Source organism: Myotis daubentonii, chromosome 14 (assembly GCF_963259705.1).
Source record: "Myotis daubentonii chromosome 14, mMyoDau2.1, whole genome shotgun sequence".
NCBI lineage: Eukaryota > Metazoa > Chordata > Mammalia > Chiroptera > Vespertilionidae > Myotis > Myotis daubentonii.
This window is the reverse complement of record NC_081853.1, coordinates 46,831,380-46,856,746: the sequence shown is the minus strand read 5'-3', so window position 1 is coordinate 46,856,746 and position 25,367 is coordinate 46,831,380. Positions and strand designations below refer to the sequence as shown.

At 46.0% G+C, this 25,367-nt stretch overlaps 1 protein-coding gene and 1 long non-coding RNA gene across 2 annotated transcripts in view; one reads left to right on the top strand and one right to left on the bottom strand.

Annotated features, from left to right (window-relative positions):
* Nucleotides 1–13,431, bottom strand: part of CMTM8 (CKLF like MARVEL transmembrane domain containing 8) — a 54,527-nt gene extending 41,096 nt beyond the window's left edge. Inside the window, exon 1 of the mRNA XM_059664149.1 lies at nt 12,679–13,431. Coding sequence (XP_059520132.1) covers nt 12,679–12,825 — 147 coding nt within the window. The 5' untranslated portion in view covers nt 12,826–13,431. The remainder of the gene's footprint in view (nt 1–12,678) is intronic.
* Nucleotides 13,432–20,469: 7,038 nt separating this feature from the next.
* Nucleotides 20,470–25,090, top strand: LOC132215637 (uncharacterized). The gene is made up of 3 exons (XR_009448569.1): nt 20,470–20,770; nt 22,507–23,007; nt 24,782–25,090. It is a non-coding gene; the product is annotated as an uncharacterized LOC132215637 (long non-coding RNA).
* Nucleotides 25,091–25,367: the final 277 nt, after the last annotated feature.

Sequence of the window (25,367 nt, the reverse complement as noted above, 5' to 3'; positions counted from 1 at the left end):
TGTTAAACCTCTTGAGGATATAGAGCTCCCATCATTTTAAAAAAGCTTTTTTGAGATCTAACTCATATGTCATAAGCTTCACCCTTTTAAAGTGCACAATTCAGTGATTTTCAGTATATTCACAGAGCCACGCAACCATGACCATTATCTAATTTCAGAACATTTCACTGCCTCCAAAGGAAACCCCTCTGCCCATTAGCAGCCACTTCCTATTCCTCTCTCTCCCCCCAGCCCCTGGCAAGCATTAATCTACATTCTGTTTCTAGGGAGTTGCCTATTCTAGACACTTCATATAAATGGAATCCGATAACATATGGCTTCTTTCTCTTAGCATATTGCTTTCAACTGTCATCCATGCTATAGGACACATCAGTACTTTATTCCTTTTTATTGCCAAATAGCAATTTATTGCATGGGTATATCATGTTTTGTCTACCCATTCATCAATTGATGGGTATTTGAGTTGTTTCCACCTTTTGGCTATTATGAATAATGCTGCTATAAACATTCATGTACAGTTTGTGTGTGTGTGTGTGTGTGTGTGTGTAACATTTGTTTTATTAAACTGGGGGGGGGGGGATATACCTAGGAATGAAATTGGTGGGTCATATGCTAACTTTGTTTTTCCTTCTGAGGAACTGCCAAATTGTTTTCCAAAGTGGCTGCACCATTTTACAATCCTAACAGCAATACATGAGGGTTCCAATTTCTACATCCTCACCGAGACTTGTTATTGTCCATCTTTTTAATTATAGCCATCCTACTGGGTGTGAAATGGTATCTCATTGTGCTTTTGATTTGCATTTCCCAAAAGACAATGATATAGAGCATCTCTATGAAGTCCTTATTGGCTCTTCATATATTTTCTTTGAGAAATTGCTATTCCTATTCCTTGCCAAGCTTCCATTAATGTGCTGGATGGTGGAAGATAAGTAAAGCCAGGTGCCCATCCAAGGTGAAAAGTCTAACAGGAACCTCCTTCCCTCCCCCATATAAAACTGAGATCGGAAAAGGCCATCCCTCAAAGTGAGGGCAGGTAAGAAATTAACTCCCTGTCCAGAGGATACAAGAGGAGAACAACTATCTCAATTTAGAGATACAATCAGTCTCTCATTTGGTTGGGCCTGAGTCTATGTAGGCTAAGAAGGGCACATTAGATCAGAAAAAGTTAAAGAATTTGTAGAAGTGTAAGAGAACTGAAGTTAAAAATTGAAGGTATGGCTTAAACAGCTAGTGAAATAATTATTAAAATGAAAAATATACTAGCAATAAATAAATAAACAATTTATTATAACTATCAATTTAAAAGACATGGACAATATAGCCTAAAGACCTAATAGAGATTTAATTAGAGTTTCAGAACAAGATGAAATACAATGAGAAAGACAATATTTCCAACATTTCCAGAGATAATGTCTGATAATTTTCCAATATTGCTGAAAGATCAATAATTGAGTCCAAGAATCCCAACTAAACCCAAGGATATATAAAAAGAAATCCTCCAACATATCATAATGAGACTGCTGTATACAAAGAAAAGACCTTTTTAACAGCAAAAGCAGCTAAATTAAAAAGGAATGACAAATTGCAATTTGACTGCCAACTTCCCACTGCAACCATGGAAACCAGTGAGACAAAAGAATGACACCTTCAGTGAATGGGGACAAAAATAGCTGTCAACTTAGAATTCTATAGCCTGTGTAATTACCTTTCAAGAATGAGGAGAAAAAGATCTTCAAAAAACAAAAACAGATGGTGGGCCCGAGATACAAGAAGGAACAATGAGCAAACTATGTGGGCTGTAGATAAAACGAAACTGTTGACTGTGTACAACAATTATAATGCCTAGCTTGTAGGGGGGGTGGAAGAGAAGACAGAACTAAACAACTAGAGGATATTATAAATAGTGAGGGATGTCATCAAAGTCAGAGTTCTTTGTTTTTGTTTCAGAATAGGATAAAAATGTTGACTAATTTTAACTTGTATCAACAGATTAAGTATGCATGTTAAATTCAGATAGCCAGAGAATCCACTAAAAGAATAGACAGAGCATAACTTCTAAACTAATAAGAGAAGGCAAAAAGGATGAGAAATACAAAAAGGAAAACTTAATCATTCTAAAACATGGCAAAACGGGGCCATCAACAGAGAAGGGTCAAATTATGGCACATTCATATAACAGAATGCAATACAACTTTAAAAGTTAATGAGCCCCAGCCGGGTGTGGCTCAGTTGGTTGGAGAGTCGTCCAGTATACCAAAAGGTTGTGGGTTCAATTCCCAGTCAGACACATAACTAAGTTGTGGGTTCAAACCCTGGGTGGGGTGCATAGGGAAGCCAACTGATTGATGTTTCTCCCTCTCTCTCTCTCTCTCTCTCTCTTTCTCTCCTTTCTTCTAAAATATATCCTTCGGTGAGGATTAAAAAAATATTTTTAAAGAATATTTAACAATAAATGAGCAACTCGTACTAGGCAACATGGAAAACCCTCCATGATGAATGAAAGTAGCAAGTCATAGATGAAAATATGTGATTCTATATTCTGTGAAGTTCAAAATGAGTCAAGGCTAAACAATGGCCAGAAAACATTGAACATTACATCCTAGTTCTGGAGGCATGGCACAAGTCTGCAGAAGGCAACTCCTACTCCTTCGTTATGCAGGTCAGCAACTCAACGGCTGTGGCTTAACCTTTTCAAGTATCTTGAGAAATAGGAAACACAAGTGCCAACTCCCATCTGAGCTCCCTTTCCGCCAGTGAGTAGCTAAGCTAGCCTGGTATTAACCAGTGAACTAGTTAACTGAGCTTTGGTCTTTCACTAAATCAACCTACCCGCAGAAAGGAAGTTAAAAAATCCTACATTAGCTTCCCAGGGCAGTGAGCATAAGCTCGGGATTTGAAGTGTGACCGAAGAAGAAAGCCACTCAAGATTCTTGTCACAGTTAAAGGAACCACAGACATGATTTCTGAAGTATGAGCTAGTAGAATATTAAATATAGCTATTACAGGTCTCCTCAAATATCTCCAATTCTAAGGAAATTTCTGGGCCTGTGAAACCAGAAGGTCAGAGCCTCAAAGCCCACAGACTCTTCCTAAGCAAACCTACAAAACTGAAGGGAGATGAGCACAAGTCCCACTATTTTCTCCTCTTGACTGCCGTGCGCAGGGTCAGGCAACCCAGCCGGCTTTCTGTCTCTAAAGAATCTTAGTCAAGACGCTCCTTCAAGCCGAAACCGGTTTGGCTCAGTGGATAGAGCGTCGGCCTGCGGACTGAAAGGTCCCAGGTTCGATTCCGGTCAAGGGCATGTAACTGGGTTGCGGGCACATCCCCAGTGGGGGATGTGCAAGAGGCAGCTCATCGATGTTTCTCTCTCATCGATGTTTCTGACTCTCTATCTCTCTCCCTTCCTCTCTGTAAAAAAAAAAAATAAATAAAATATATTTAAAAAAAAAAAAAAGACGCTCCTTCAAGTCTGCTCGTGCTTTAGTGTTTCAGATCGAGTTTTTCTTTTCAAAAGTGATCTTTGATGCCTGTCAATCCTTGATTAATATAGGTTTCTTAAAACCTTAATTTAAAGATTTCTGTTCTGCCTCAAGTCCTTGCTGGAAACAAGACAGGTTATAAATCAACAACAAAGACATCTCTCACCTCTGAATTATTGTCCCTCTGGAAAGTGCCACCTCCTATAATTAGATTTTGGATAGATGAAGGCAAGGGAAGGCAAGATGAGAAGCAAGGTCAGAACTTTGCATGCTTTCCAAAACAGACCATTAAACTCAAACCTTTGGAAAACTGACCTACCCCCTGGCTTTGTAGACCTTCTTTGGATAAAGTCTACACAGGAACATAAATCCAATGAAATCTTTCCACTGCACCTGCAAAGCCAGCATCATTCATAAGTGTGGTAGGATCAGGCAACTAATCTTCCACAGTCTAAATGAACTAATCATGTTAAAAGTTAAAATAAGAAGGTCTTGGAGTTCTCGATGTAGCCTTTAAACTTTCTTTAGTTATAAGTATGATCCCAACCCTAACCCCAGTACATATAACAGAGGCTAAATTCTACTCATGCTCATTGCTGATGCATAAAAACTCAGCAGAGCTAAGATATGGCCATTCATTCAAAATGCAGCCCTGTCCCAATGGGACTAATCTACAAAGTCTGGACCTACTGAGAGAAGAAGGGAAGAATAAATCCACATTCACCCAAGAAATAAACTAGTATTTATCCCCGGGACAGGGTTTACATGTGTTTTAGCTCATTTTATCGTCAGCTAACCTGTGAAGTCGTCATCACCCTCCTCATTATTACAAATGGGAGTTCAGGGAACAGGACATCAGCTGTGCAAAGCCACATAGCTAGAAATCAAATGCACGTCTAGACTGGAAAAGGGCCAATCCTTAGAATGTCATAGAAGTATGACACATCACAGGAGGTCTTCCACTTTCGACACAGTGATGCTAGGAAAATCTGATGAACGTGACAGTGGTAAGTGCTACATGTGGATCCCCCCTCCAATTCCGCTCTGTTCTCCTTGCAGGATGCCTTACTGCACACTAGAGGCTGGAAGTCAGACTACAGCTCAGATGCCACACATGATGTAGTGCTGGCAGACACACCCATCCAAGACTCAGAAGGCAAAAGACAACATCATGGAGCTAGAAGATATGTGTAAGCTGCCCCCACAGGCTCAGTCAAAAAGTCAGTGTGTGTGTGTGTGTGTGTGTGTGTGTGTGAGAGAGAGAGAGAGAGAGAGAGAGAGAGAGAGAGAGAGAGAGAGGAAAAAGCTATAATTGAAATCCCACTATCCCATCCCTAGCTTCATAGTCTTGTGAGACAAGTCAGGGGAGCAGCTGTTTGGAGCCATGTGTCATACAATGGAGGCAATGGAGATCCAGGACCCAGCAGTTGTGAGAATAAATCTTGTGTCCTTGCTTTCTTGCCTGTGACAGGCCAGTTCCATGGTGTGATTCTGGGAGATTTTGCAAGAAGCTCACCCTCCAGCCTGCTCCCTCCAGCCCTACCAACATTTTTGGAAGCCATCCGATGATGTACAATAAGACCCTTGCTGACTAAACTAGCTGGAGTGTACGCTGCATTTGCAACTGAACCTTGACTAAGACAATGGATATCCTGCTTTCCCACAGAAGGGAGATTCTACTGGGGTGGTTACCATGAATCTCATGTGTGGGCATGGAAGAGGGAGAAGCAATCAGATGGGATTTGTTTCACCTCGCACTCCACAAGGGTGTGGTTGACCCATTCATATATAATTCAGAAACTGTATCCTCAGATCACAGCTCAACTAGAAATGGAAATGAAAGGGATTCCCTCAAACCTGAGCTGGCTTAATATCAAGTGAAATAATAAATTAAAATTCATTTAGTTTTAAATGAAAATTAATGGTAACACACTCCTCTAAGGAAAAGTACTGCCACCTTCCTGGGAATAGCTTGTAGTCATAAATCTTAGCAAAAAGGAGGAAGAAGAGGAGGAGAAGAAGGAGGAGGAAGAGGGGGGAGGAGACATCATCAAGTGAATTTTTAAAAATACTGATAAGTGAATGACAAAACAGCTAAACATCTATTCAAGGTAGCTGATGAGGCCTATATGTTCATTTCCTCACACTCCCAAATTCTCACCCCAAAACACCCACAAATTATTTAAAAATATATAGCATGGCTCAGTGGTTGAGCATTGACCTATGAACCAGGAGGTCATGGTTTGATTCCCAGTCAGGGCACATGCCCGGTTACAGGCTTGATCCCCAGTGTGGGGCATGCAGAAGGCAGCCGATAAATGATTCTCTCTCATCACTGATGTTTCTCTCTCTCTATCTATATCTCTTTCTCTCCCTTCCTCTCTGAAATTAATAAAAACACATATTAATGTACACACACACACACACAGACACTGGAAAGAGCAGCAGCAGCAGCCTAGAGCAGCGAGGGATTCCTGGGAGCTATGCAAGAACAAACTAATGATTAAATAAGCAATGGGATTTCCAGTCTTTAGGAAAATAGCCAATCTATCAGAAAAGTGCATTTCCAAGCAGACCCTAAGAAAACTCCACAGATTAGAGATAACAGAAGTGAGAGAAGGAATGGACCAAGGGTCATCTGCTAAGGAACAAATTTAAAAGCTTAGAAGCTGTCCAGTTAATCATTCTCTCCCCATTCCTCCAGCAGTTACTTTTGGAAATAGCCCTGACTATTCAAGACTGCCAGGCATTTCAACGAGCTGTGTGCACACCTCAGAGGAAAGTCCATGCAGCTCCCCTATCCCCATTGTCTCCCCGCAAAAGATAAACCACAAATTAATACTTCCTGTCCTCAGAAAAGAAACCACTAGATGCTCCTGGTTCAGTGGTTAAGCGTAGACCTATGAACAAGAAGGTCACAGTTCAATTCCTGGTCAAGGCACATGCCCAGGTTACGGGCTCAATCCCCAGTGGCGGGTGTGCAGGAGGCAGCCGATCAAGGATTCTCTCCCATTATTGATCATTATTGATGTTTCTATCTCCCTCTCCAGCTCCCTTCCTCTCTGAAATAAAAATATATTTTTAAAATATAAGGCGAAATCCTAACAACAAATATGGGCTTGATCCCCAGTGTGGGGCATGCAGGAGGGAGCCAATCAATGATTCCCTTTCATCACTGATATTTCTCTCTCTCTCCCCATTCCTCTCTGAAATCAATAAAAAATAAAAGAACACCCAGAAAGATTTTGTTTAAAGGATGTTTATTACAACATTGTTAAAGGAAAGAAAGAAACACAAAGGGAACAGTAGGAGCCTGGCTAGTTATGGAATACTATGTGGCTATCCTATATAAGAAAGAGCTCGCCGAAACCGGTTTGGCTCAGTGGATAGAGCGCCGGCCTGCGGACTGAAGGGTCCCGGGTTCAATTCCGGTCAAGGGCATGTACCTGGGTTGCGGGCACATCCCCAGTGGGAGATGTGCAGGAGGCAGCTGATCGATGTTTCTCTCTCATCGATGTTTCTAACTCTCTATCTCTCTCTCCCTTCCTCTCTGTAAAAAATCAATAAAATATAAAATAAAAAAAAAAAAAGAAAGAAAGAAAGAGCTAATATGCTAATTATACCGAACAGCTGAACAACCTTCTGGACAAAGCAGGGGCTGAGAGGGCTGCGAGGGCGGTACCTCTTGCACTAATTTCGTGCATCAGGCCTCTAGTTAAGTATATTATAAGAAATTAATCATCGATGAGGAAAGGCAATTTATCAGGTCTCAACAGGAAACTGGGCACGTTCAGACTGGGTAAGTTGAGTGGAGTTTAATAAAGGCGTTACTTATAAAGCAGGGTGCTAGCAAACCACAAGTGATAGCGCAGTACCTAAGCACCTGGGAATGTAGTTATCAGAGGGCTGCCAGACAGCCGGCCTTCCACGGAGGGACACAGCCAGACTGCTGCACCAGCAGGGGGGACTCAGGGAATGAATACCCAGGACCTGCTCTCCCTCACCCTACAGCCTCCTTTGGGGGGGACATCAGAGGGAAATTCTTGCGACAGCACATGCATGTGTGCCTTTGGGGTGGAGAGCAAGGTGGAGAGCAGACTGAGGGACAAATGGAAGGCACCTATCACAGATGGACACAGCAGTAAACAAAACGTCGTTTACAGGTGACTGCATTTTAAAAATTACAGATAAAGCCTGACTGGCTGGCTCAGTGGTCAGGCATCGACTTATGAACCAGGAGGTCATGGTTTGATTCCTGGTCAGGGCACATGCCCAGGTTGCAGGCTCAATCCCTAGTGTGGGGCATGCAGGAGGCAGCTGATCAGTGATGCTCTCTCATCATTGATTTTTCCAACTCTCTCTCCTTCTCCCTTCTTCTCTGAAATCAAAAAATATACATATTTTAAAAATTACAGATAAATAACATCTAACCACTTGAGAAATTCTAGAATGGTTTACTCCAAGAGGTAAACAGTGGTTCACTCAAGAGTTCCTTAGCTATGGTGCTGTTGTCAACCGGTGAAGCAATTCTTCATTGTTGGGGACTGTCCCAGGTGCTTCAGGACATTTAGCATACCTGGCCCCCAGGGCACTCAACTCCATAAATGGCATTACAATAACCATTAAATAAACAAATAAAAAAACCACCCACTCCCAGACAAAGAGTTGTACCACGCCCATGAGGAACCACTAGGAAGACTAGAATTACATCTTTTTTTCTTACCTGCATTTTTCTAATTTTTTCTGCAAAGACTAGGTATTGTTTTTGTGAAATGGGAACTATGGCCCCCCCCCCCCTTTTTTTTAAAGGAACTCAACAGGATAGAGTACTTCAGATTCCAGCTGTCAGAAAGCCCTGTTCTGTCTTCCTCAACTAAGTTAGCTCATGACAATAATGAAAGGTGATCTTACATTATTACACAGATGCTATAATTCATTTTAAAGTCATCAATAACAAGAAGGGTGCAACTAACTCAGCTTCTGACAAATCACTTTTAGTCTCAGATAAAAACTGGAGATTGTTATGAGATCACAGCATCCTACAAATCACAGGTCAAGTACTGGATTGCTTTTAGTTTGTTATAAAATTTTGAAAAGGGAACAAATACAATTTGGTTTCAACACGATGTCATATTGGCACAGCCTAGAGCAGCCGTGGGCAAACTACGGCCTGCGGGCCTGATCTGTTTGAAATGAATAAAACTAAAAAAAAAAAAAAAAAAGACCGTACCCTTTTATGTAATGATGTTTACTTTGAATTTCTATTAGTTCACACAAACACTCCATCCATGCTTTTGTTCCGGCCCTCCGGTCCAGTTTAAGAACCCATTGTGGCCCTCGAGTCAAAAAGTTTGCCCACCCCTGGCCTAGAGTGTTTTAGTAGGTTAGCTGCTACCATTCGCCCCTGTGAGAAAGCCAGGGCAAGCATTTTTACAACAAATCTGGGGAAACATTGTGTTTTGTTCTCTATTATTTCATTTCCCCTGGGATGAGGTGGGGGAAGTCAGGTTCTTAGTAGTTCTTTGTCTCAGTATTTTGTTTTTTTTCAAGGCAGAAAAGTTAACATTCTTCTGGGTTTATCTTAATCTCTGGGCTGGGACAGCAATAGTTTGAAACCTGCCCCCCATTGGACAAATGTAAAAAGAGGGACAAACAAGGAAGATTTCTACAGCACTGGCTATCCTAGTAAAACCTAGAAACATGCCAGTTTTACAATGGAAAACTGAGGAAATCAAAACAGTACTTCCTTATGACAGGAAACTATAATAGCAGGAGAGATCTCGGGCCCTGAAAAATGCTCATGGTATATGGTAAGTGAACACAGCAGGTCTTTAATCCATAAAAAAAAATAAAACACACACACACACACATATATATAGAAAAAAAGTTTAAAAGCGGTTTCAGAAAAAACAACAACAAAACACTGAAAAAAATGCAAAGATAAAAATTAAAATGTTAAGGGAAGGCAGGGGAGGATGGAGGCAGATGTTGAGGGGGTAAGAAATCAACCAAAGAACTTGTATGTATATAAGCATAACCAATGGACACAGACAATGGGGGGCAGGGTGGAGGACGGCCTTGGGGGAGGGGGGAAAGGGGCAGGCTAGGTGAAGACAATGAGGGGGAGGGGAAAGGGGGCATACGTAATACTTTCAACAATAAAGAATTAAAAATAAAATAGAGCTTCCATATAACCCAGCCAAAAAGAAAACAAATTTTAAAGTTCTCCTTAAAGATACGTAAGTTTTCCTGATTGAGAGAACACACCAGCTCCCTAGTATAATGGAAGAAAACAAACTCACATGAAGGCCCACGACTGTGATATTACAGAAGAAAGAAGATTCTACAGGATTCCAGAAGAAAAAAGGTATCACGAACTGGAATAAACAGGGCATTCGAGATCTTTCCCGGCAACTGTTGTCAGTTTTAGCTCAAACAAACACTTATAAAATACATTTTTTAAAGAATTGAAATAAATATTTTTTTAAAAAAATAACTAGAATAACTAGAAGACAACAGAGAAATACTTTAAAAATTCTGGAGGAAAAAAACAATTTCTAATCTAACATTCTTTACCCAAACTATTCATTATGTTACAGTTGGATCAAGCCATTTTGAAAGACACACATCTCAATTTACAGATGCATCCCTTCTTAGGAAACTACTAGAGCAGCCGTGGGCAAACTACGGCCCGCAGGCCGGATCCGGCCCGTTTGAAATGAATAAAACTAAAAAAAAAAAAAAAAGACCGTACCCTTGTATGTAATGATGTTTACTTTGAATTTATATTAGTTCACACAAACACTCCATCCATGCTTTTGTTCTGGCCCTCCGGTCCAGTTTAAGAACCCATTGTGGCCCTCAAGTCAAAAAGTTTGCCCACCCCTGTACTAGAGTCTGTGTGTCCCCCCAAAAGGAAGGCAAGACAGGGAGGACACTGCTCCTGGGAAGCAGGGGATCCAGCCCAGGGTGGTGCAGGAGACCCCAGCCATCAGCTGTGCCCAGGTGAGCTGGGAGCCGCTCAGAGGCTCCCTCCATTGTGAGGACGACCCTGACAGAACACCTCTCAGCTCTGTCTCAGAACATGTCTCAGTTTTTCTAAGAGGAAATTTAGACAACTAAGGCAAAACTAGTGACTAAATATCCAGAGAACGAAAAACAAATGGGAAGAAAGAATGACTAACTCCAGGGAAAACAAGAAATTGGGCAGGCAAGGAAAAGTGCTCATAGACTACTCAGTGGCTCAGTCTCCTCAGGTCAACACTTGTTATTGAGCTAACCCAAAATGCAGGGGAAGAGCGGAGTGTATAATGGGGTGGTAAAGAGGGGGCTGTATAAGGCCCGAGAAATCACTGGGTCTGGACCTGCCAAGGCATTAGCGGTGAGTTAATGAAATGTCTGACCAAATACAGAAGGCCGATTTTTAAGTTGGTACTTCTGTATGGCCCTTGAATGATGTTATAAATACCTAAATAGCCTTTGGCAGAAAAAAGGTTCCCCACCACTGATCTAGAGCTCTAAGAGAGTTGAATGTTCGTACCTCTAGTATGGAGACGGGTGGGGAAACATGTCTGCCTATAGGAATAGTTGGCTCTGTAAACATGTGCATATATAGTTCTGGCCAGAATTAAAACTCAACTGTAGCAGTCATAAGAGTAACGTTTCTTACGTTTTTTGACTTTTTCAAAAAATGTATTGAAATCTAAAAGGATACATGCCAATATATCAACGGTGATTACTTGTAGGGATGGGATAGTGGGCCATTTACATGGTTTCCTTCACTTTTCTATTTTCTGAAAAAGTGTGGAACATAGAGCTTATGGATCATTAATCAGAAACCAAGAAGCATTTTACTTTATGCCGGGTCGAAATCCACCCCACAGTAAAAGCCCCATCTCTATCATTTTAGCTTCTGTTTGCTTTGAAAGAGCAGGGGAGCCTGCCAACTCCTTCATTCACACAGCAAATATTTGTTGAATTCCTATAAGCCAGGCCCTCCTACAAGGCGATTCCAATCCCTTAGCTTTTTATTGGGTCTTCTGAAGTCCTTCCACACCAGCTGTGGGGTGGGGGATCCAGTACACCCGGGGAGGGGTCTGAGACAATGGAGGAGCAAGTAAGCTATTTGATGTACACAGCTTTTGCTGAAGGTTTCTCAGAGTCATCAGTCACTTCTGCACCATCCTGACTCCCATTCTCCACCCCCACGTAGGCTAGATTTTCATTTCACTAGTGCTCACAGGAAAGGACACCTGGCGGAAGGGGCACTGATTAGGCAGCTGGATGGAATGCCCATTACCAGTGAAGGGCAGGCCCCTGGCAAGTCAGGCCCGGGTTTGAATTCCATCTCCTCCACCTGGGAGGGGCGGGGGTGACTTACTTCCCCTCTCTATGCCTCAGTTTCTTCACCTGTAAAATGGGATAATAACTGTGACGCCACCTTCGCAGGGTAGGGTTGTTGTGAGGGCAGAAGGCACCTAAAGAGCTTGAGGAGACCCTGGCACATGGCGAAGACTCAATGGAAAGGCAGTGAAGGACTGGCTGGGACTTCGCAGGAAATCACTTACCCTCTCAGCCTCCCTGTCCTCCTAGGAAGGGGAGAATGCACATGCCCAGCCTCCTCCCCAGGAATGTTCTCAGCCCGAACCAGGATGTGCCACGGCCCCAAGCGGGAGACCCTTGGGTCCTCGGCGGCTGAGGCCCTCAGCTTGTATTCAGTGAACCTTTCCTGGCTCGCCGCAACTTTATTACCAGGGAGGTAATTAGGGAAAGGGATGAATCCGCTCCTCTCCCCCCATCTTTGGAAAGCTTTGCTTTAGGGAGGAGGCCACCCACGTGGAGAGCAGGTAAGGGCGGCACCAGGTGTCTGGGACTCTCATTAACATAAACTCCCGGCTCACCAACCATCCAGCTCCCAGGACGAGCCTCCATCACCCACAGGGCCCCCCCCCCCGGCCCCCCGCAAGCTGGGTTTCTCCCCCGACTGACATCCTGAGGGTCACGAGCCTCTTCCCCAAGATGACGGGACCTCGCTCAGGGAGGTGGTCTCTGAGTTTCACACTTTGGGAAGAAGGCGAGACGGAGCGAAAAGGCCCGTCCGCGGACCTGCGCTGGCTCCCGGCCGAGGCGCGCGCGCCGGTCCCTCTGCGCCCCCCCCCCCCCCGCCCCCCGTCCACCCCGGGGCCCCGGACTCACGATCTCCGCCACGATGAGCAGCCCGGGCGCGGTGCGGAGGAATTCCCGGTCGTAAGCGAAGCTGCTGCTGCTGGTGGAGAAGTTCTCGGCGAAGGAGCTGGCGGTGGTGGTGACGGTGTGCGGGCGGGTGCGCGGCTGCTCCTCCATCGTCGCGCCTCTGCCGGGCTGGCCCCTCCGCCGGGACCCCCAGCGCGTCGGGGGCTGGACGCGCGGCCGGGAGCCCCCGGGACCCGGGCGCGGGGGAGGGGCGCGCGGCGGGCGCGGGGGAGGGGGCGCGCAGGGGCGCCAACCGGGGCGGGTCCCGCGGCGGCGCGTGTCCAGCGGGTGCGCGGCGCCCCCGGCTCCTCGGCGTGCGGGCTCTCGGGCGGCGAGGGGGCGCGAGCGGAGAAGGACGGGCCGGAGCTGGGGGAGGCCGCCGGGCGGCCCAGGCTGGCGGCGGAGGCCGGGAGGAGGGGAGGGGGCGTGGAGAGGGGCGGGCGCCGGGCGCGCGGGGAGGGACCGCCCCGCCGGGGAGCCGCGGGCCGGGGCGTCTTCACCTGTTGCCCGGGACGGCGCGGCTCGGAGGGCGCGGAGTCGTGCCCAGGGTCGCGGGGCGGGCCGCGCGCAGGACGGGGTGCGGGGTCCCGGCCGCCCGCTGCCCCCCGGCCCGGCGCTGGCCTCCGACAGGCTCCGCCCCCCTCGGGCGGGCAGCCACCGCTGACCTGTCTCCTTCCACCTGACGGCGGCCGGGGCTGCAGGAGCCCCACGGGGACACCGAGGCCTCCAGACTGAGCCCGCGGAGCGGGGGGGTGGGGGGGGCGCGTGACTCGCACGCTGACCGAGCGGCGGGAACTCCGACCCGGCCGGACCTTAGACCCGGGATCGATGCGAGGCCACCAGGACGGCCCAGGCGACGGCGGGGGTTCTCCCCCGCCCGCCGCGGTCGCCGCCGCCACCACCGGCGGTATTTCCTGCCCCTCCTGCCGGGAACAATGTGAGGAACCGACCTAATCGCCGGGCTCGGAGGGCGAGACACCTCCGGGCGCACGCAGTGGCCCCGTCGCGGGGATCCGTGGAGCCGAGGGGACCGCTCCTGGCGCGGAGATGGGGGAGGAGGCGTACTTGGGTCTCCCGTCACTCTCGGAAGGAAATGTTTGGGGGTGGGGGGGGGGAGCTCAAACAGTGTGGGTGTGCAAAGGGAATGTTATGACACACGGACTGTGCTTTTCGTATTCAGTATCAGAATATGCGCCTCTGCACGCCAAGGTGCAAAGGGCCGCCAAGCCATTTTCTTCTTCTTTTTTTTTTTTTTAAATATATATTTTTATTGACTTAAGAGAGGAAGGAAGAGAGAAACATCAATGATGAGAGAGAATCATTGCATGCTCACATGGGGACTGAGTCGGAAACCAGGGCATGTGCCCTGACCAGGAAGCCAACAGTGACCTCTTGGTTCAAAGGTCAATGCTCAACCACTGAGCCATGCGGGCTGGGTTGCCAAACCATTTCATTCAACGAATCAGTTTCCTCCTCAAGGAGCTGCTGTGGGGTAGATGCATTAGGGAGTCAGGGTTTCAGAAAGCACTTAGTGGCTGTGTCAGGGACCATGGAGCCGAGACGAGGGAGATGCCAGAGTCCTATTTAGTGAGCACCTGGTTATAGGGTCAATTCGACCTGAGCTCCAGCGCTGAGGCACTGGCCTTCCTCAGCTGTGCGACCCTGAGGAAGTGGCTGCACCTCTCTGGGCCTCAATGGTACCATCTGTAAAATGCGGCTTTGACAGATGGACTTCTCATCAAAAAGAGCGTGTTCTGGGTGGCCCCTCCTTCTGTTTCGTGAAAGGATGACAAGGAACAAATGTTATTTGGAAACCACCGAAAGGAAAGGACACAATCCTTGGTCGCGAATAGAGAATAGCTTTGGATTCACAGGAAGGCATTTGCTCTGATCTGTTCCAACACAGGCTAAAAAAACAGAGGGCAGAAGTAACATTTTATTCACAATGTCCTAGCAGCTGAACTAAGAAGAGCAAAAACTGCCATCTGAGAAAACAAGGAATTTGTTTCTTTTCAGTCTAGGGCCAACCTGAAGGACCTCAGGAATAAAAGTTAAGGCTTCAAACACAGTGCAACGATAAAGGTTTGGGGAAATTCTGTCCATGAGCATTTGTTAAGCACCTTGCACTGGTGGGCAAATGCAACAAAAATTAAAACATGGCACTCTCCCCAGGCGGAGTGGTTCTCCAAGTATGGACCCTGGACCAGCGGCAGCAGCATCACCTAGGAAACTGTCAGAAATGCAAGTTCTCAAGCCTCACTTCAGACCCATTGAGTCAGAAGCTGGGGGCGGGGGGGGGGGGGGGGGGGGGTCCAGGAAGCTGTGTTTGAACCAGCCCTCCCAAGTGACTGTGATACACACTGAAGTGAGTTATTGATTTCGAGAAAGCGATAATGTCACTGGGGAAATATGAGATACACGTGTGAAATGCCTGGAGGAGTCTATGGCATCACTCGTGACATTTTGTGAATGCAGGAAGACAGGGAGGAAGTCTAGACAACTCTATTTCTGTAATACAAAGGACAATTCCTCCTCAAAAAACCCTTGCAGCCAGATTTTTTTTTTTTTTTTAGAAAGGTAAACTGTACATACACCATGTGCCCCACAACACCCTCGGTAAGGGCTGGAGTGGCCTTTTCATCAAATACACTGACTTTGTGCAATGAAAATATATGAATGACGTTAAGTGTGTGTTTATCTGTTGCAATTTCATAAACACTCCTCAAACATTAGTGGTGTAAAATGACAGTGGTGTTTATCTGTTCATGAGTCTGTGGCTCAGGAATTTGGGCAGAGTTTGGCTGGCGGCTCTTCTGCTCCATGTGGTGTTGGTTGGAGTCATTCACGCAGCTGCTTCCCAGTGGGCAGGCCCAGAAAACTCCAAAAGGCTTCACTCATTCTGTTCACTCGCATGCTGGCACCTCAGCGCTCCTCCACCTGGGCCTCTCTCCACGAAGCTTAGGCTTCCTCCCAGCATGGTGGGCTCAGGGTTTCCTCCCGAATAAATTGTCTGCAAACTTAAGAGGAAATTCAAAAATTTTCAACTTTTTATTTTTTAAAATACATTTTTATTGATTTCAGAGAGGAAGGGAGAGGGAGAGTTAGAGACATCAGTGATGAGAGAGAATCATTGACCGGTTGTCTCCTGTAGGCCCCCTACTGGGGATGGAGCCTGCAACCCGGGCATGTGCCCTGACCGGGAATTGAACGTGACCTCCTGGTTCATAGGTAGATGCTCAACCACTGAGCTACACCAGCCGGGTGGTTTTCAACATTTTAGATTTCAGAATTACAAAGAAGCAGTGGAACACTGGTTGTTGACCAGTTGGCTGCTCCTTTCTAACAGCTACCTAAACTCAGATGCTCATATTCTGTCCAGAACACTCCTGATTGGCATCCGTTCCTCCAATGACATATTCATCCAATCCACCTTCCCCACCCCACCCCCCACCCCCCATCTTCCTGCAAGAATTATTGTCCTGAAACCCCAGGCTCAAATCTGGGCTAACATCCCACACTAGCAGTGTGAAAGCCTCTATAAAGTGGTTGAATCTCTTCCCAGCCCTTTACTCAACCAGCCTAGAATGCTTGCCAGGCCTGCCCAGCCCCCAGTACATTGTCACATGTTTGTGCAGGTATGACCATTTTGTGCCCACAATCACCTCTTCTCAATCTAGAACGCCTCCTACCTTCAGCCACAGCTCAAATTCTGCATCCTTCAAGTCCCATTTCAAAAGCCACTTTCTCTATGATTTCCTCTGGATTTCCACAAAGCTTGTTCTTTTCTTTAGAATCCATTAATTTTCATGCACTTCTCTTTACTATTTCTTGGGGAACTATGAATCACCTTTCTTTGTTTCCTACCACTGCCACCGGGGAGTGCTGAGACCCGAACGTTATTGTTAAGTGCAGAAAAATATCAAAGGAAATAAGGGTAGACCCTGCCCTTCCATAAAAGACTTTATGCAGAACAGAGCTTTGAGCTGAGACTTGTGGGAAGCATATGGCTTGTAAAAATGGATGAGAAGGCGGGCAGGCGGGGACATCACCACCTGGAACCCAGGCCATTCGGTGGGGACCTGGGCTCATAAATAATTCACTGAAAAAAGTGGACACCCTGTGACTTCCACCTGCTATCTGAGGAAGAGAGGATTAAGGGGCATTCTCATTTATGAAGTACTTTTCATAGACTAGCCGATCATGTTTCTCTTCATTATTATTCTAGTTTAAAATTATCTCTGGTTGTTTCAGGCAAGAATCATCAATGGATATTAGAATTAGTGAGTGACAGTATAATGGGGGGGGGGGGCGGAGGGATCTTTATCTCATCTCGAAGTATTTCCCTAGAAGATACTACTCTCCCTTCCTAATTCATAAGTAATTTTGCAATGGAGAAACTTCTGAGCCACCAGCAGATTTCAAAATTAATATCACCAGACAGCATGTACCTCCTGCTATGATGCACTGAGGAAGATACAACATCACTTCTGTAGTATTCTTACCAAAATAAATATCCTGAATTTAATCATGATGAGAGAACAGATAGGCTAAAATGAAGGGGCATTTTATTAAGAGCTGTTAAAAATAAACAACAGACCCAAAATGGAATCACCCTTGCTAAGCCCCATCAAGACTTAATTCCTAACTTAATTGCAGTTAGAGCCTCTCCCAGGAGTGGAATTTTAAAACCAATTAGTCTGGAATTTCCTGGTCAGTCCAAGTGAGATAATTTGCCTGATAACTGCCCCCCCCAGCCCTCCCCCCCCCCCCCCGCTTCTTCTCCTAAGGGAGGGTGGCTTTGCCTGAAATAATCCACTCTTTTAACTTGCTTATCCCACTCTTTCTGCCTATAAGACCCTTCCATTTTGTACAACTCCTCCAAGCACCCTTCTAATTGCTAGATGAGACACTGCCCAATTCATTAATCACTTAAAAAGACCAATTAGAACTTTACATGCACTCAGTTGAATTTTTATTTTTCAATATTATTTTGGCCCAGCAGGTGTGGCTCAGTGGTTGAGTGAACCAGGAGGTCACGGTTCGATTCCCCGTCAGGGCACATGCCCAGGGTTGTGGGCTCGATCCCCAGTAGGGGTCATGCAGGAGACAGCTGATCAATGATTCTCTCTTATCACTGATGTTTCTATCTCTCTCTCCCTTCTATTCTTCTTTGAGATTAATAAAAATATATTTTAAAATATTATTGTGTTTTAGTTTCGGGTGTACAGCATAGTGGTTAGACTATCACATACTTTATAAAGTGTGTCCCCCGATATTTCCAGTACCCACCTGGCACCAGGCATAGTTATTACAATATTATTGACTATATTCCCTATGCTATACATCCTCATGACTATTTTGTAACTACCAATTTGTATTTCTGAATCCCTTCACCTTTTTCACCCAGTCCTCCAAACCCCCTACCCTCTGGCAACCATCAGTCCACTCTCTGTGTCTGAGTCTGTTTCAATTTTGTTTGTTTATTTTGTTCTTTACATTCCACATATAAGTGAAATCATATGGTATTTGTCTTCCTCAAATTGTCTTATTTCACTTAGCATAATACCTTCTAGGTCCATCCATACTGTCACAGATGGTAAAATTTCATTCTTTTTTATGGCCAAGTAATATTCCATTGTGTATATCACCACAACTTTTTTATCCACTCATCTAGTAATGGGCACTTGGTTTGCTTCCATATCTTGGCTATTGTAAATAATATTTCAGTGAACATAGGGGTGCATATATTCTTTTGAATTAGTGTGTTGGGTCTCTTCAGATATATACCCTGAAGTGGAATCAATGAATCATCTCATTGTTACAATGTGAGAATTTGGGCCTAGCATTGCCAGGGATACGGATTTTTAAATATTGGTAACTAAGGTCCATTCTTTTAAAAACACTGAATGTGCCACCTTTGTGGGCTGAACAAAATGTATCTGAGAACCGTCAATTGGCACTGTTAGATCCAAGCAAAGGGATAGGCCCTCTTCTCCCTCCCAGCCCCCTCAGACCCCGACTTCCCCTTGGAGGCCCTCTAGCTGCCTGGGAGGACAGAGTTTAGGTAGAGAGGATGACTCAAGAGCAGAGTAGCTGGAGGAAATACTGAGGAGGGGGTGAGTAAAATGTGAAATAAATGAAATGGTACTGAGGGCAGAAGAGGATTTTCTGAAGCCAAGGAAGGGTAAGGCTGGGAAAATATGGAATCAGCTTATTTAGAAACTAGAGGCCCAGTGCACGAAATTCGTGCACCAGTAGGGTCCCTAGTGGCTGCCAGATGCCAGCTGCTGGCTGGGGCCTTCCTTCATTCCATGCTGCCCCCTGGTGGTCAGTGCACATCATAGCGAGCTATCAAACTCCCGGGTCGGTCAAACTCCCAAGGGGACACTTTGCATATTAGGCTTTTATATGTATAGATAGGGGTTCTTGGAAGAGGTAATAATAATCACAACTAAGTAGTAACGTATTTATTATTAGCCTATTTTGTGTGAAGCACTGCCTTAACTCTAAATAGTTCCATTAAGTCGCTGATTTTTTTAAAAAAACCTTAGGGATCTCAAAGATGGACTCCCCAAAGTTTTTTTTTTTTTTTTTTTTTTTTTTTTTAAATATATTTTATTGATTTTTTTACAGAGAGGAAGGGAGAGAGATAGACAGTCAGAAACATCGATGGGAGAGAAACATCGATCAGCTGCCTCCTGCACATCTCCCACTGGGGATGTGCCCGCAACCCAGGTACATGCCCCTGACCGGAATCGAACCCAGGACCCCTCAGTCCGCAGGCCGACGCTCTATCCACTGAGCCAAACCGGTCTCGGCTCCCCAAAGTTTTTAGCTGTGTTCATTGGCTCAAAAAACATTTAATACCTACAATGTACCATGCACTACTGCAGCCCACAGCTCAGTAAGATACTGTCCCTTCCCTTAATGAATATGTCATTAAGAGGGTGGGGGAGTGACCAGTAAAGTACTGATCGGTGGGATCCCTGCCAGGCCAGCCCACACAGGGGGAGGGTGGCAAGGAGGCCCAGGGCCAGTTTCCTCTAAGAGAAGACATTTAAACTGATTTCAAGGGCCATTCAAAGTTAACAAAGCCAAGAATACGGGGACAGAGGATAAATTTCCAGGAGGAAGGACACCACCCCTCTGATCAGGAACCACCGGCCCAGTGTGTTGGCTGAGAGATGTGGCCAGAGGGAGTTTCAGCCTCCCTTGTCATCTCGCATAGAAAGCAGTGGGCCCTCGCTGCTCCTTCTCCGTGTGGTTATTAAACTGTGCTTGGTTGCCGTAACTGGTTTGGCTCAGTGGATAGAGCGTAGGCCTGCGGACTGAAGGGTCCCAGGTTCGATTCCGGTCAAGGGCATGTACCTCGGTTGCAGGCATATCCCCAGTGGGGGGGTGTGCAGGAGGCAGCCGGTCGATGTGTCTCTCTCATCGATGTTTCTGACTCTCTATCCCTCTCCCTTCCTCTCTGTAAAAAATCAATACAATATATTTTTTTAAAAAAATAAATAAATAAACTGTGCTTGGCAAAGGGGAAGATGTGGAGAGATTCCATCAGTGAGCATTTATGAAGGTTGAGGTTATACCATACCTTCCCCCGTTTGAGACATGGGAGGGGTGCGGGAATGTGTGTGTGTGTGTGTGTGTGTGTCTTTTACGTATATGTAATTTTTGTTCAAGGGATGAGTAAAGTAGGGTCATATACTTGAGACTCTTGGTCTGCATACATTTTTTTTCCCTAGCAATTTTTTTTAAAGCCTGTAGAAAATTAAATTAATAATATATATGATAGTCTACAAAACCAAAGGTCAATAAGAGGACTGGGAGGTGGGGAAGGAAGGTAGCCATGAACTTTCTCCTGCAGGGCGGCTTAGTGGCCCCCCCACGCAGGTTGCAGAGTGGAAAGTCACTGAGGTTTGTTGAAGGACGGGCAGCTTTTCCGGCAACACGTCTTGCAGGGACCCATGTATCACATTCAAACCAGGAAGCAGATGACAGAAATCACAAGCAGATGGAAACCCATGAATGGACTGTATCTGAGGGTGAGGCCCAAGTGACATGGACACTGGTTTCAGGGAGGATATCCGCTGAGTTTGGAGGAGGACCCCCCCCCCACGCCGCCCCCTCCGGGGCAGAGTGATGGGAAATGGGAAGGCAGCGCTGCCAAAAATACCTTGTGCTTATTATTGGTGCCTTGCCGGAGTTCCATGGGCCAAAACCTACAGGCTTAATTGTAGGACAGAAAATTCCAGGCTCACGTAACAATTCGAAACAGAGGTGAAGTTGAAGACCCTAATGCCAACACCTTCTATTTATTAGTGTTAATTATGCACCCACTCGTGAATTCCTCTGCCCACGGTACTGGATGAGCAAAGACCTGTCCTTCCGAGGAAGTGCCAAGAATTTTCTGAAATGAAATCAGAAGCGCACAAGAAAAAATGGGCAGCAGAGATGAAACACAGAGTAATTATATTCATCATGTGCCTCCCCAGAAGATTCTCGAAGAGGGACATAGTAGGCCAGCAATTTAAGGAGTGGATATTTGCTTACCAAGTACTTTGGCCTTAGAAAGGATTAATTGGAGAGTTTTGTTTATAGATGAGTTTGATTGAGGAGAGATGATGGAGCTGAGAAATTTAAAGGTGACAGGGATCTTTATCCAAAGAGTCATGACCAAGAAGCACCAATAAAACACCAAATGTGTACAAAAGGATACATTTAAGGATGCATTCTTGAAGAGTTGCTGGCAAAAAGTCAAAAGGTAAAACTCAGTGTAGGGTTGCTTGAGAAATTCTATCGCCTATTTATAATGCTCCAAGTCACCTCCTCATTTATTAGTTTTTTTAAATTTCCGTGGTCAGCTCCACTTTGCTCAAAGGTAAGTACCTGTTCCTTTGGTCACAGCATGTACTTGCTTTGGGTGTTGGGAGACAGGCTTTGAGCTTGGGTAGCACAGCCTCCTTTGCATAAGCTGAAGTCATATTAGCATCAGGTTTATGACTGGATGACAGATTGCACTCCAGTTCCTTCCCTTCCTTGCGGTGGCGAATCTGTAACCCGAAAAGCCAGTTGGATCTCCTGGCTCACTCATCGGTGGGGGCTGATGGAGAAGGAGCAGGTGGACTGTCTTCATGGGATCTACACCTTTCAGAGTCAGGAATCCTGGAGGCTTGCCTGGGAGAGCCTCATATGTATCATAAACTTGAGAGAATTGTGGCACTGCCAGCAACAATGGCATTCACCATGGACACCTCGCCTGGCAGATGAGCCCTCAGTAAGATCTGGGGAGAGAATGGGGTAAAAAAAAAAAAAAAAAAAAAAGTGGTACTTTTCATAAAACTAGAGTTTTGTGGGGCCTTGAAACAGGTCGTGTGGGCAATTGAGACGGAGCCGCCCACATTTTCATTATTTTTATGACTGTCTCCATCTCTAGGGTTGGATCACACCCACCCCATCACACAAGGAGGACTTTCCATAGGTTTTTTTAAGACCCAAATTAGAGATCAAAATCCTCTCCAGCAGTCTTTTTAGTGATTTTAGCAAGTCTTACATGATAGAGACATGTCTTTGAAGGTCCCCTGTCCCCTCCTTCCTTGAACAATAAGCTTTTAGGCAGACACACAGCCAGCTGGTTAAGGACCTTTGCCAGCCTCCCTCACAGTGTGGCCATGTGGCTAAACAAATGAAAATAATAATAATAGCTTTCACTCCTATGTGCCAGGTAACTATCCTGAGTGCTTTGGGTATATTAATCCATTTAATTTTCACATTCACTTCAGGAAATATAAGAAACGGAGGCACAAAGCCATTGAGTGACTTGGCCAAGACCACACAGAAAGTCAATGGTGGAGCTGGGCTTTCAACCCCAAACGCAGGCCCCGGCGTTGCATTCCAGCTCACATTCAGCCCCACGGGATGTGAGTAGAACTTCCAGATCATGCCCTCGAAGGGGAGAGGTTTGCTCTCTGTCGCCCCACTTTCATTCCTAGAAATCACCATCTTCAACTATAGGATGGGAGCCGCGTGTGGAGGAACCTGAGAGCTCAACACCGTAGGACTAACCTTTCAGTCTGGACTCCTGATGCTCAGCTTGTCACACACGAGAGAAGGAAACCTTTATCTGACTTTCATCTCTGGCATTTGGGGAAGGAAGGGAAGTTACATCCTAACTAACTTACCTTAGGTAAAGAGAGAGGTCGTGGAGGAAGAGACACAATGTCTTTGAGCACCAACTGTCTACAGGCATACCTCAGAGATATTGCGGGCTCGGTCCCAGGCCACTGCAATAAAGTGAGTGTCGCAGTGAAGTGAGTTGAGATCTTCTTTTGCTGGTGGAGGGTCTTGCCTTCAATTTTTTTGCAAAAAAAAAAAAAATCAACATCTGTGAAGTGAAGTGCAGTAAAGCCAGGTGTGCCTGTATCCAGTGTCTTCAGGCATTATCTTCTTCGCCCCACACAGAAGTTCTGCAAATGGGCAGCCTTAGCTGGGATCTGCAATGAGGAATCTGAGGGTCAGGGGGGTTCAGTCACTTGCTTGAGATCACATAGTTTGGTTGAGAGTTTGGCTAAAACTTCAACAAACCTTTCCCAAAGGTCTCTTTCTCACCATTCTATAGTGACTCATTCATAAGAGGCATGTCTACGTCTCTGTCATGGTTCACAGCCCTTTCATTAGTTACTCCTCAAAGCAATCTGATCACATTGGTACTCTGAGTTCCATTTTGTGGATAAGAAAACAAGACAAACAATTATATCCCCAAAGTCAACAGAAGGCCAAGGTTTTAAAAGCCACAGCTGCAGAAATTCAAGGCTGTTGACTGTTCTACACATAGAACCCATCTGGGAACCCAGAAGTCCTCATTCTTGAAATCTGTGAAGTGTCTTCTTGTTTGTATGAATTCAACGGTGGAGGATGGGAGTGGAGGCAGGTCAGTTGCTGGTGACACAGAAGTGCTGTGTTTAACCTGAGTTTTAGAGGTTTTTCCTAAAAGGTTTAACTATAGTCAAGGGTTATTGGCCACATCAGACCTTCCAGACTGCAGGGGACAGTCGCATAAAACTCCAACCTGGAAGTTGACCCTCTTCTGGAGACAAAGGTGATGGTTCCCGAGGCTCTCCCTCACTCTGCCCAAGGATGGCCTCAAGATGGGAGATCTGAGACCCCCAAGTCCCAAGTCCTGTGGCGCCCCCTCTCTTCCTTCCTGCAGGAGACCAGCTGTCTCTGTTCCTGGTCTACTGGGGGACGGGGGGGGGTGGGGGATGTTGGCCAAAAGTTCCCACTACATAACCTCCTGGGATAACAAGGGCAGCCAGACTGAGATGGCATTTGCATCTATCACCCAAATCCCCAGGCAGGGGGCCCAATAGTGTAGCTTAAACTTTCTGACTGCCTCCTCGCCCCATTGACAATGGCAGGTGCACTCGCATCCTGTGGGATTGGGAAGGATCACTCCCCTAGAATCAGTCAGGACCAGATGACAGTTCAGGGGTCCTCACTCCACTCTAGCTGCACGTTAAGATCACCCAGGGAACGTAAAGAACAATCAAAGTCCAAGCTCCACTCCCAGAGACTATGGTTTAGTTGGTCTGGAGGGGGTGGCGTCCTGCCATTGCTGTTTTGGGGAAAGTTCCCCAGGTGATTCTTTGTAGGCCACAGTAGGTTTCCTGCAATGTATCTTAGCAAAGAACACTTTCAAAACGAAGGAATCAGTGCTGAACATTCTATCTCTGTTAGGATGGCGAGTTCCAAGAAAGCTGTTATCCTATTTGTGCTATTGGACTTAGGCTTACGGATGGTAAATCGCTCCAGGCAAGAATGCAGCCCTAACGGTTCCTCTTGTATCTTTACAAGAATCGTTTCTGGGACTGTCTGCCTGCCTGCCTGCCTAATTCTCTACCCCTGCCCAGTCCAGAGCCGCACCCCTAGGGGTCAGCCTGGGGCTCGCTCTCTCCAGGCTGCTTTCTGAAGGCAGGGGAAGGTGGAATAAAGATGAGGCCTCCTGGAGCTCCCCTCTGTGTCCACAGCACAGAACGCCATGTTTTCTTCATCCAATGTCTGAACCCAGGGCAAGTTTCCACTTTACTTACGATCTCCGCCTCTGGACTGCGCCCATCAAGCAGGCTCCTGTTTTCTCTCGGCCAGATAGCATCAGAGGGAAACAACTGAAAGCAACTGCGGAACAATTGTCCTTTTATACAAGGTGACCCTCACAAAGGGGGGGGGGGCGGGCATTGCTTTATTATCCTCCAAATTAGCTTCACAGGAAAGGATCTGGGCCCCTCCCTCCCCCAGTGCCCGTCATCACCCCAATCCTGGGCTTATCCTGGCCACCTTTCAATCTCCCCAACTCCCTCCTTTTTCTTTTCTTGGGAAAGAGTCAGGTTACCTAAGATGGGTTGAGGCAGATGTTGAAACTCAAAACCAGAGAACTTAAATCTGTGGGAGGTAGGCGGCCTGCAGCAATCAGTGACAGGTGGAATATGGCAGAGATGACATAGAAAGACTGAATGAACCAGGAACTTCGTCATCTCCCCAAGTCTGGCTTAGATGAGCAGCCAATGGAAACTATGAAAATAGGCCACAGTTCCTTAGGTCTTCCTTTAGCAGGGCTTAAGGTTGACAGATGAGTTTCTGTGTGACAGGATGGATAT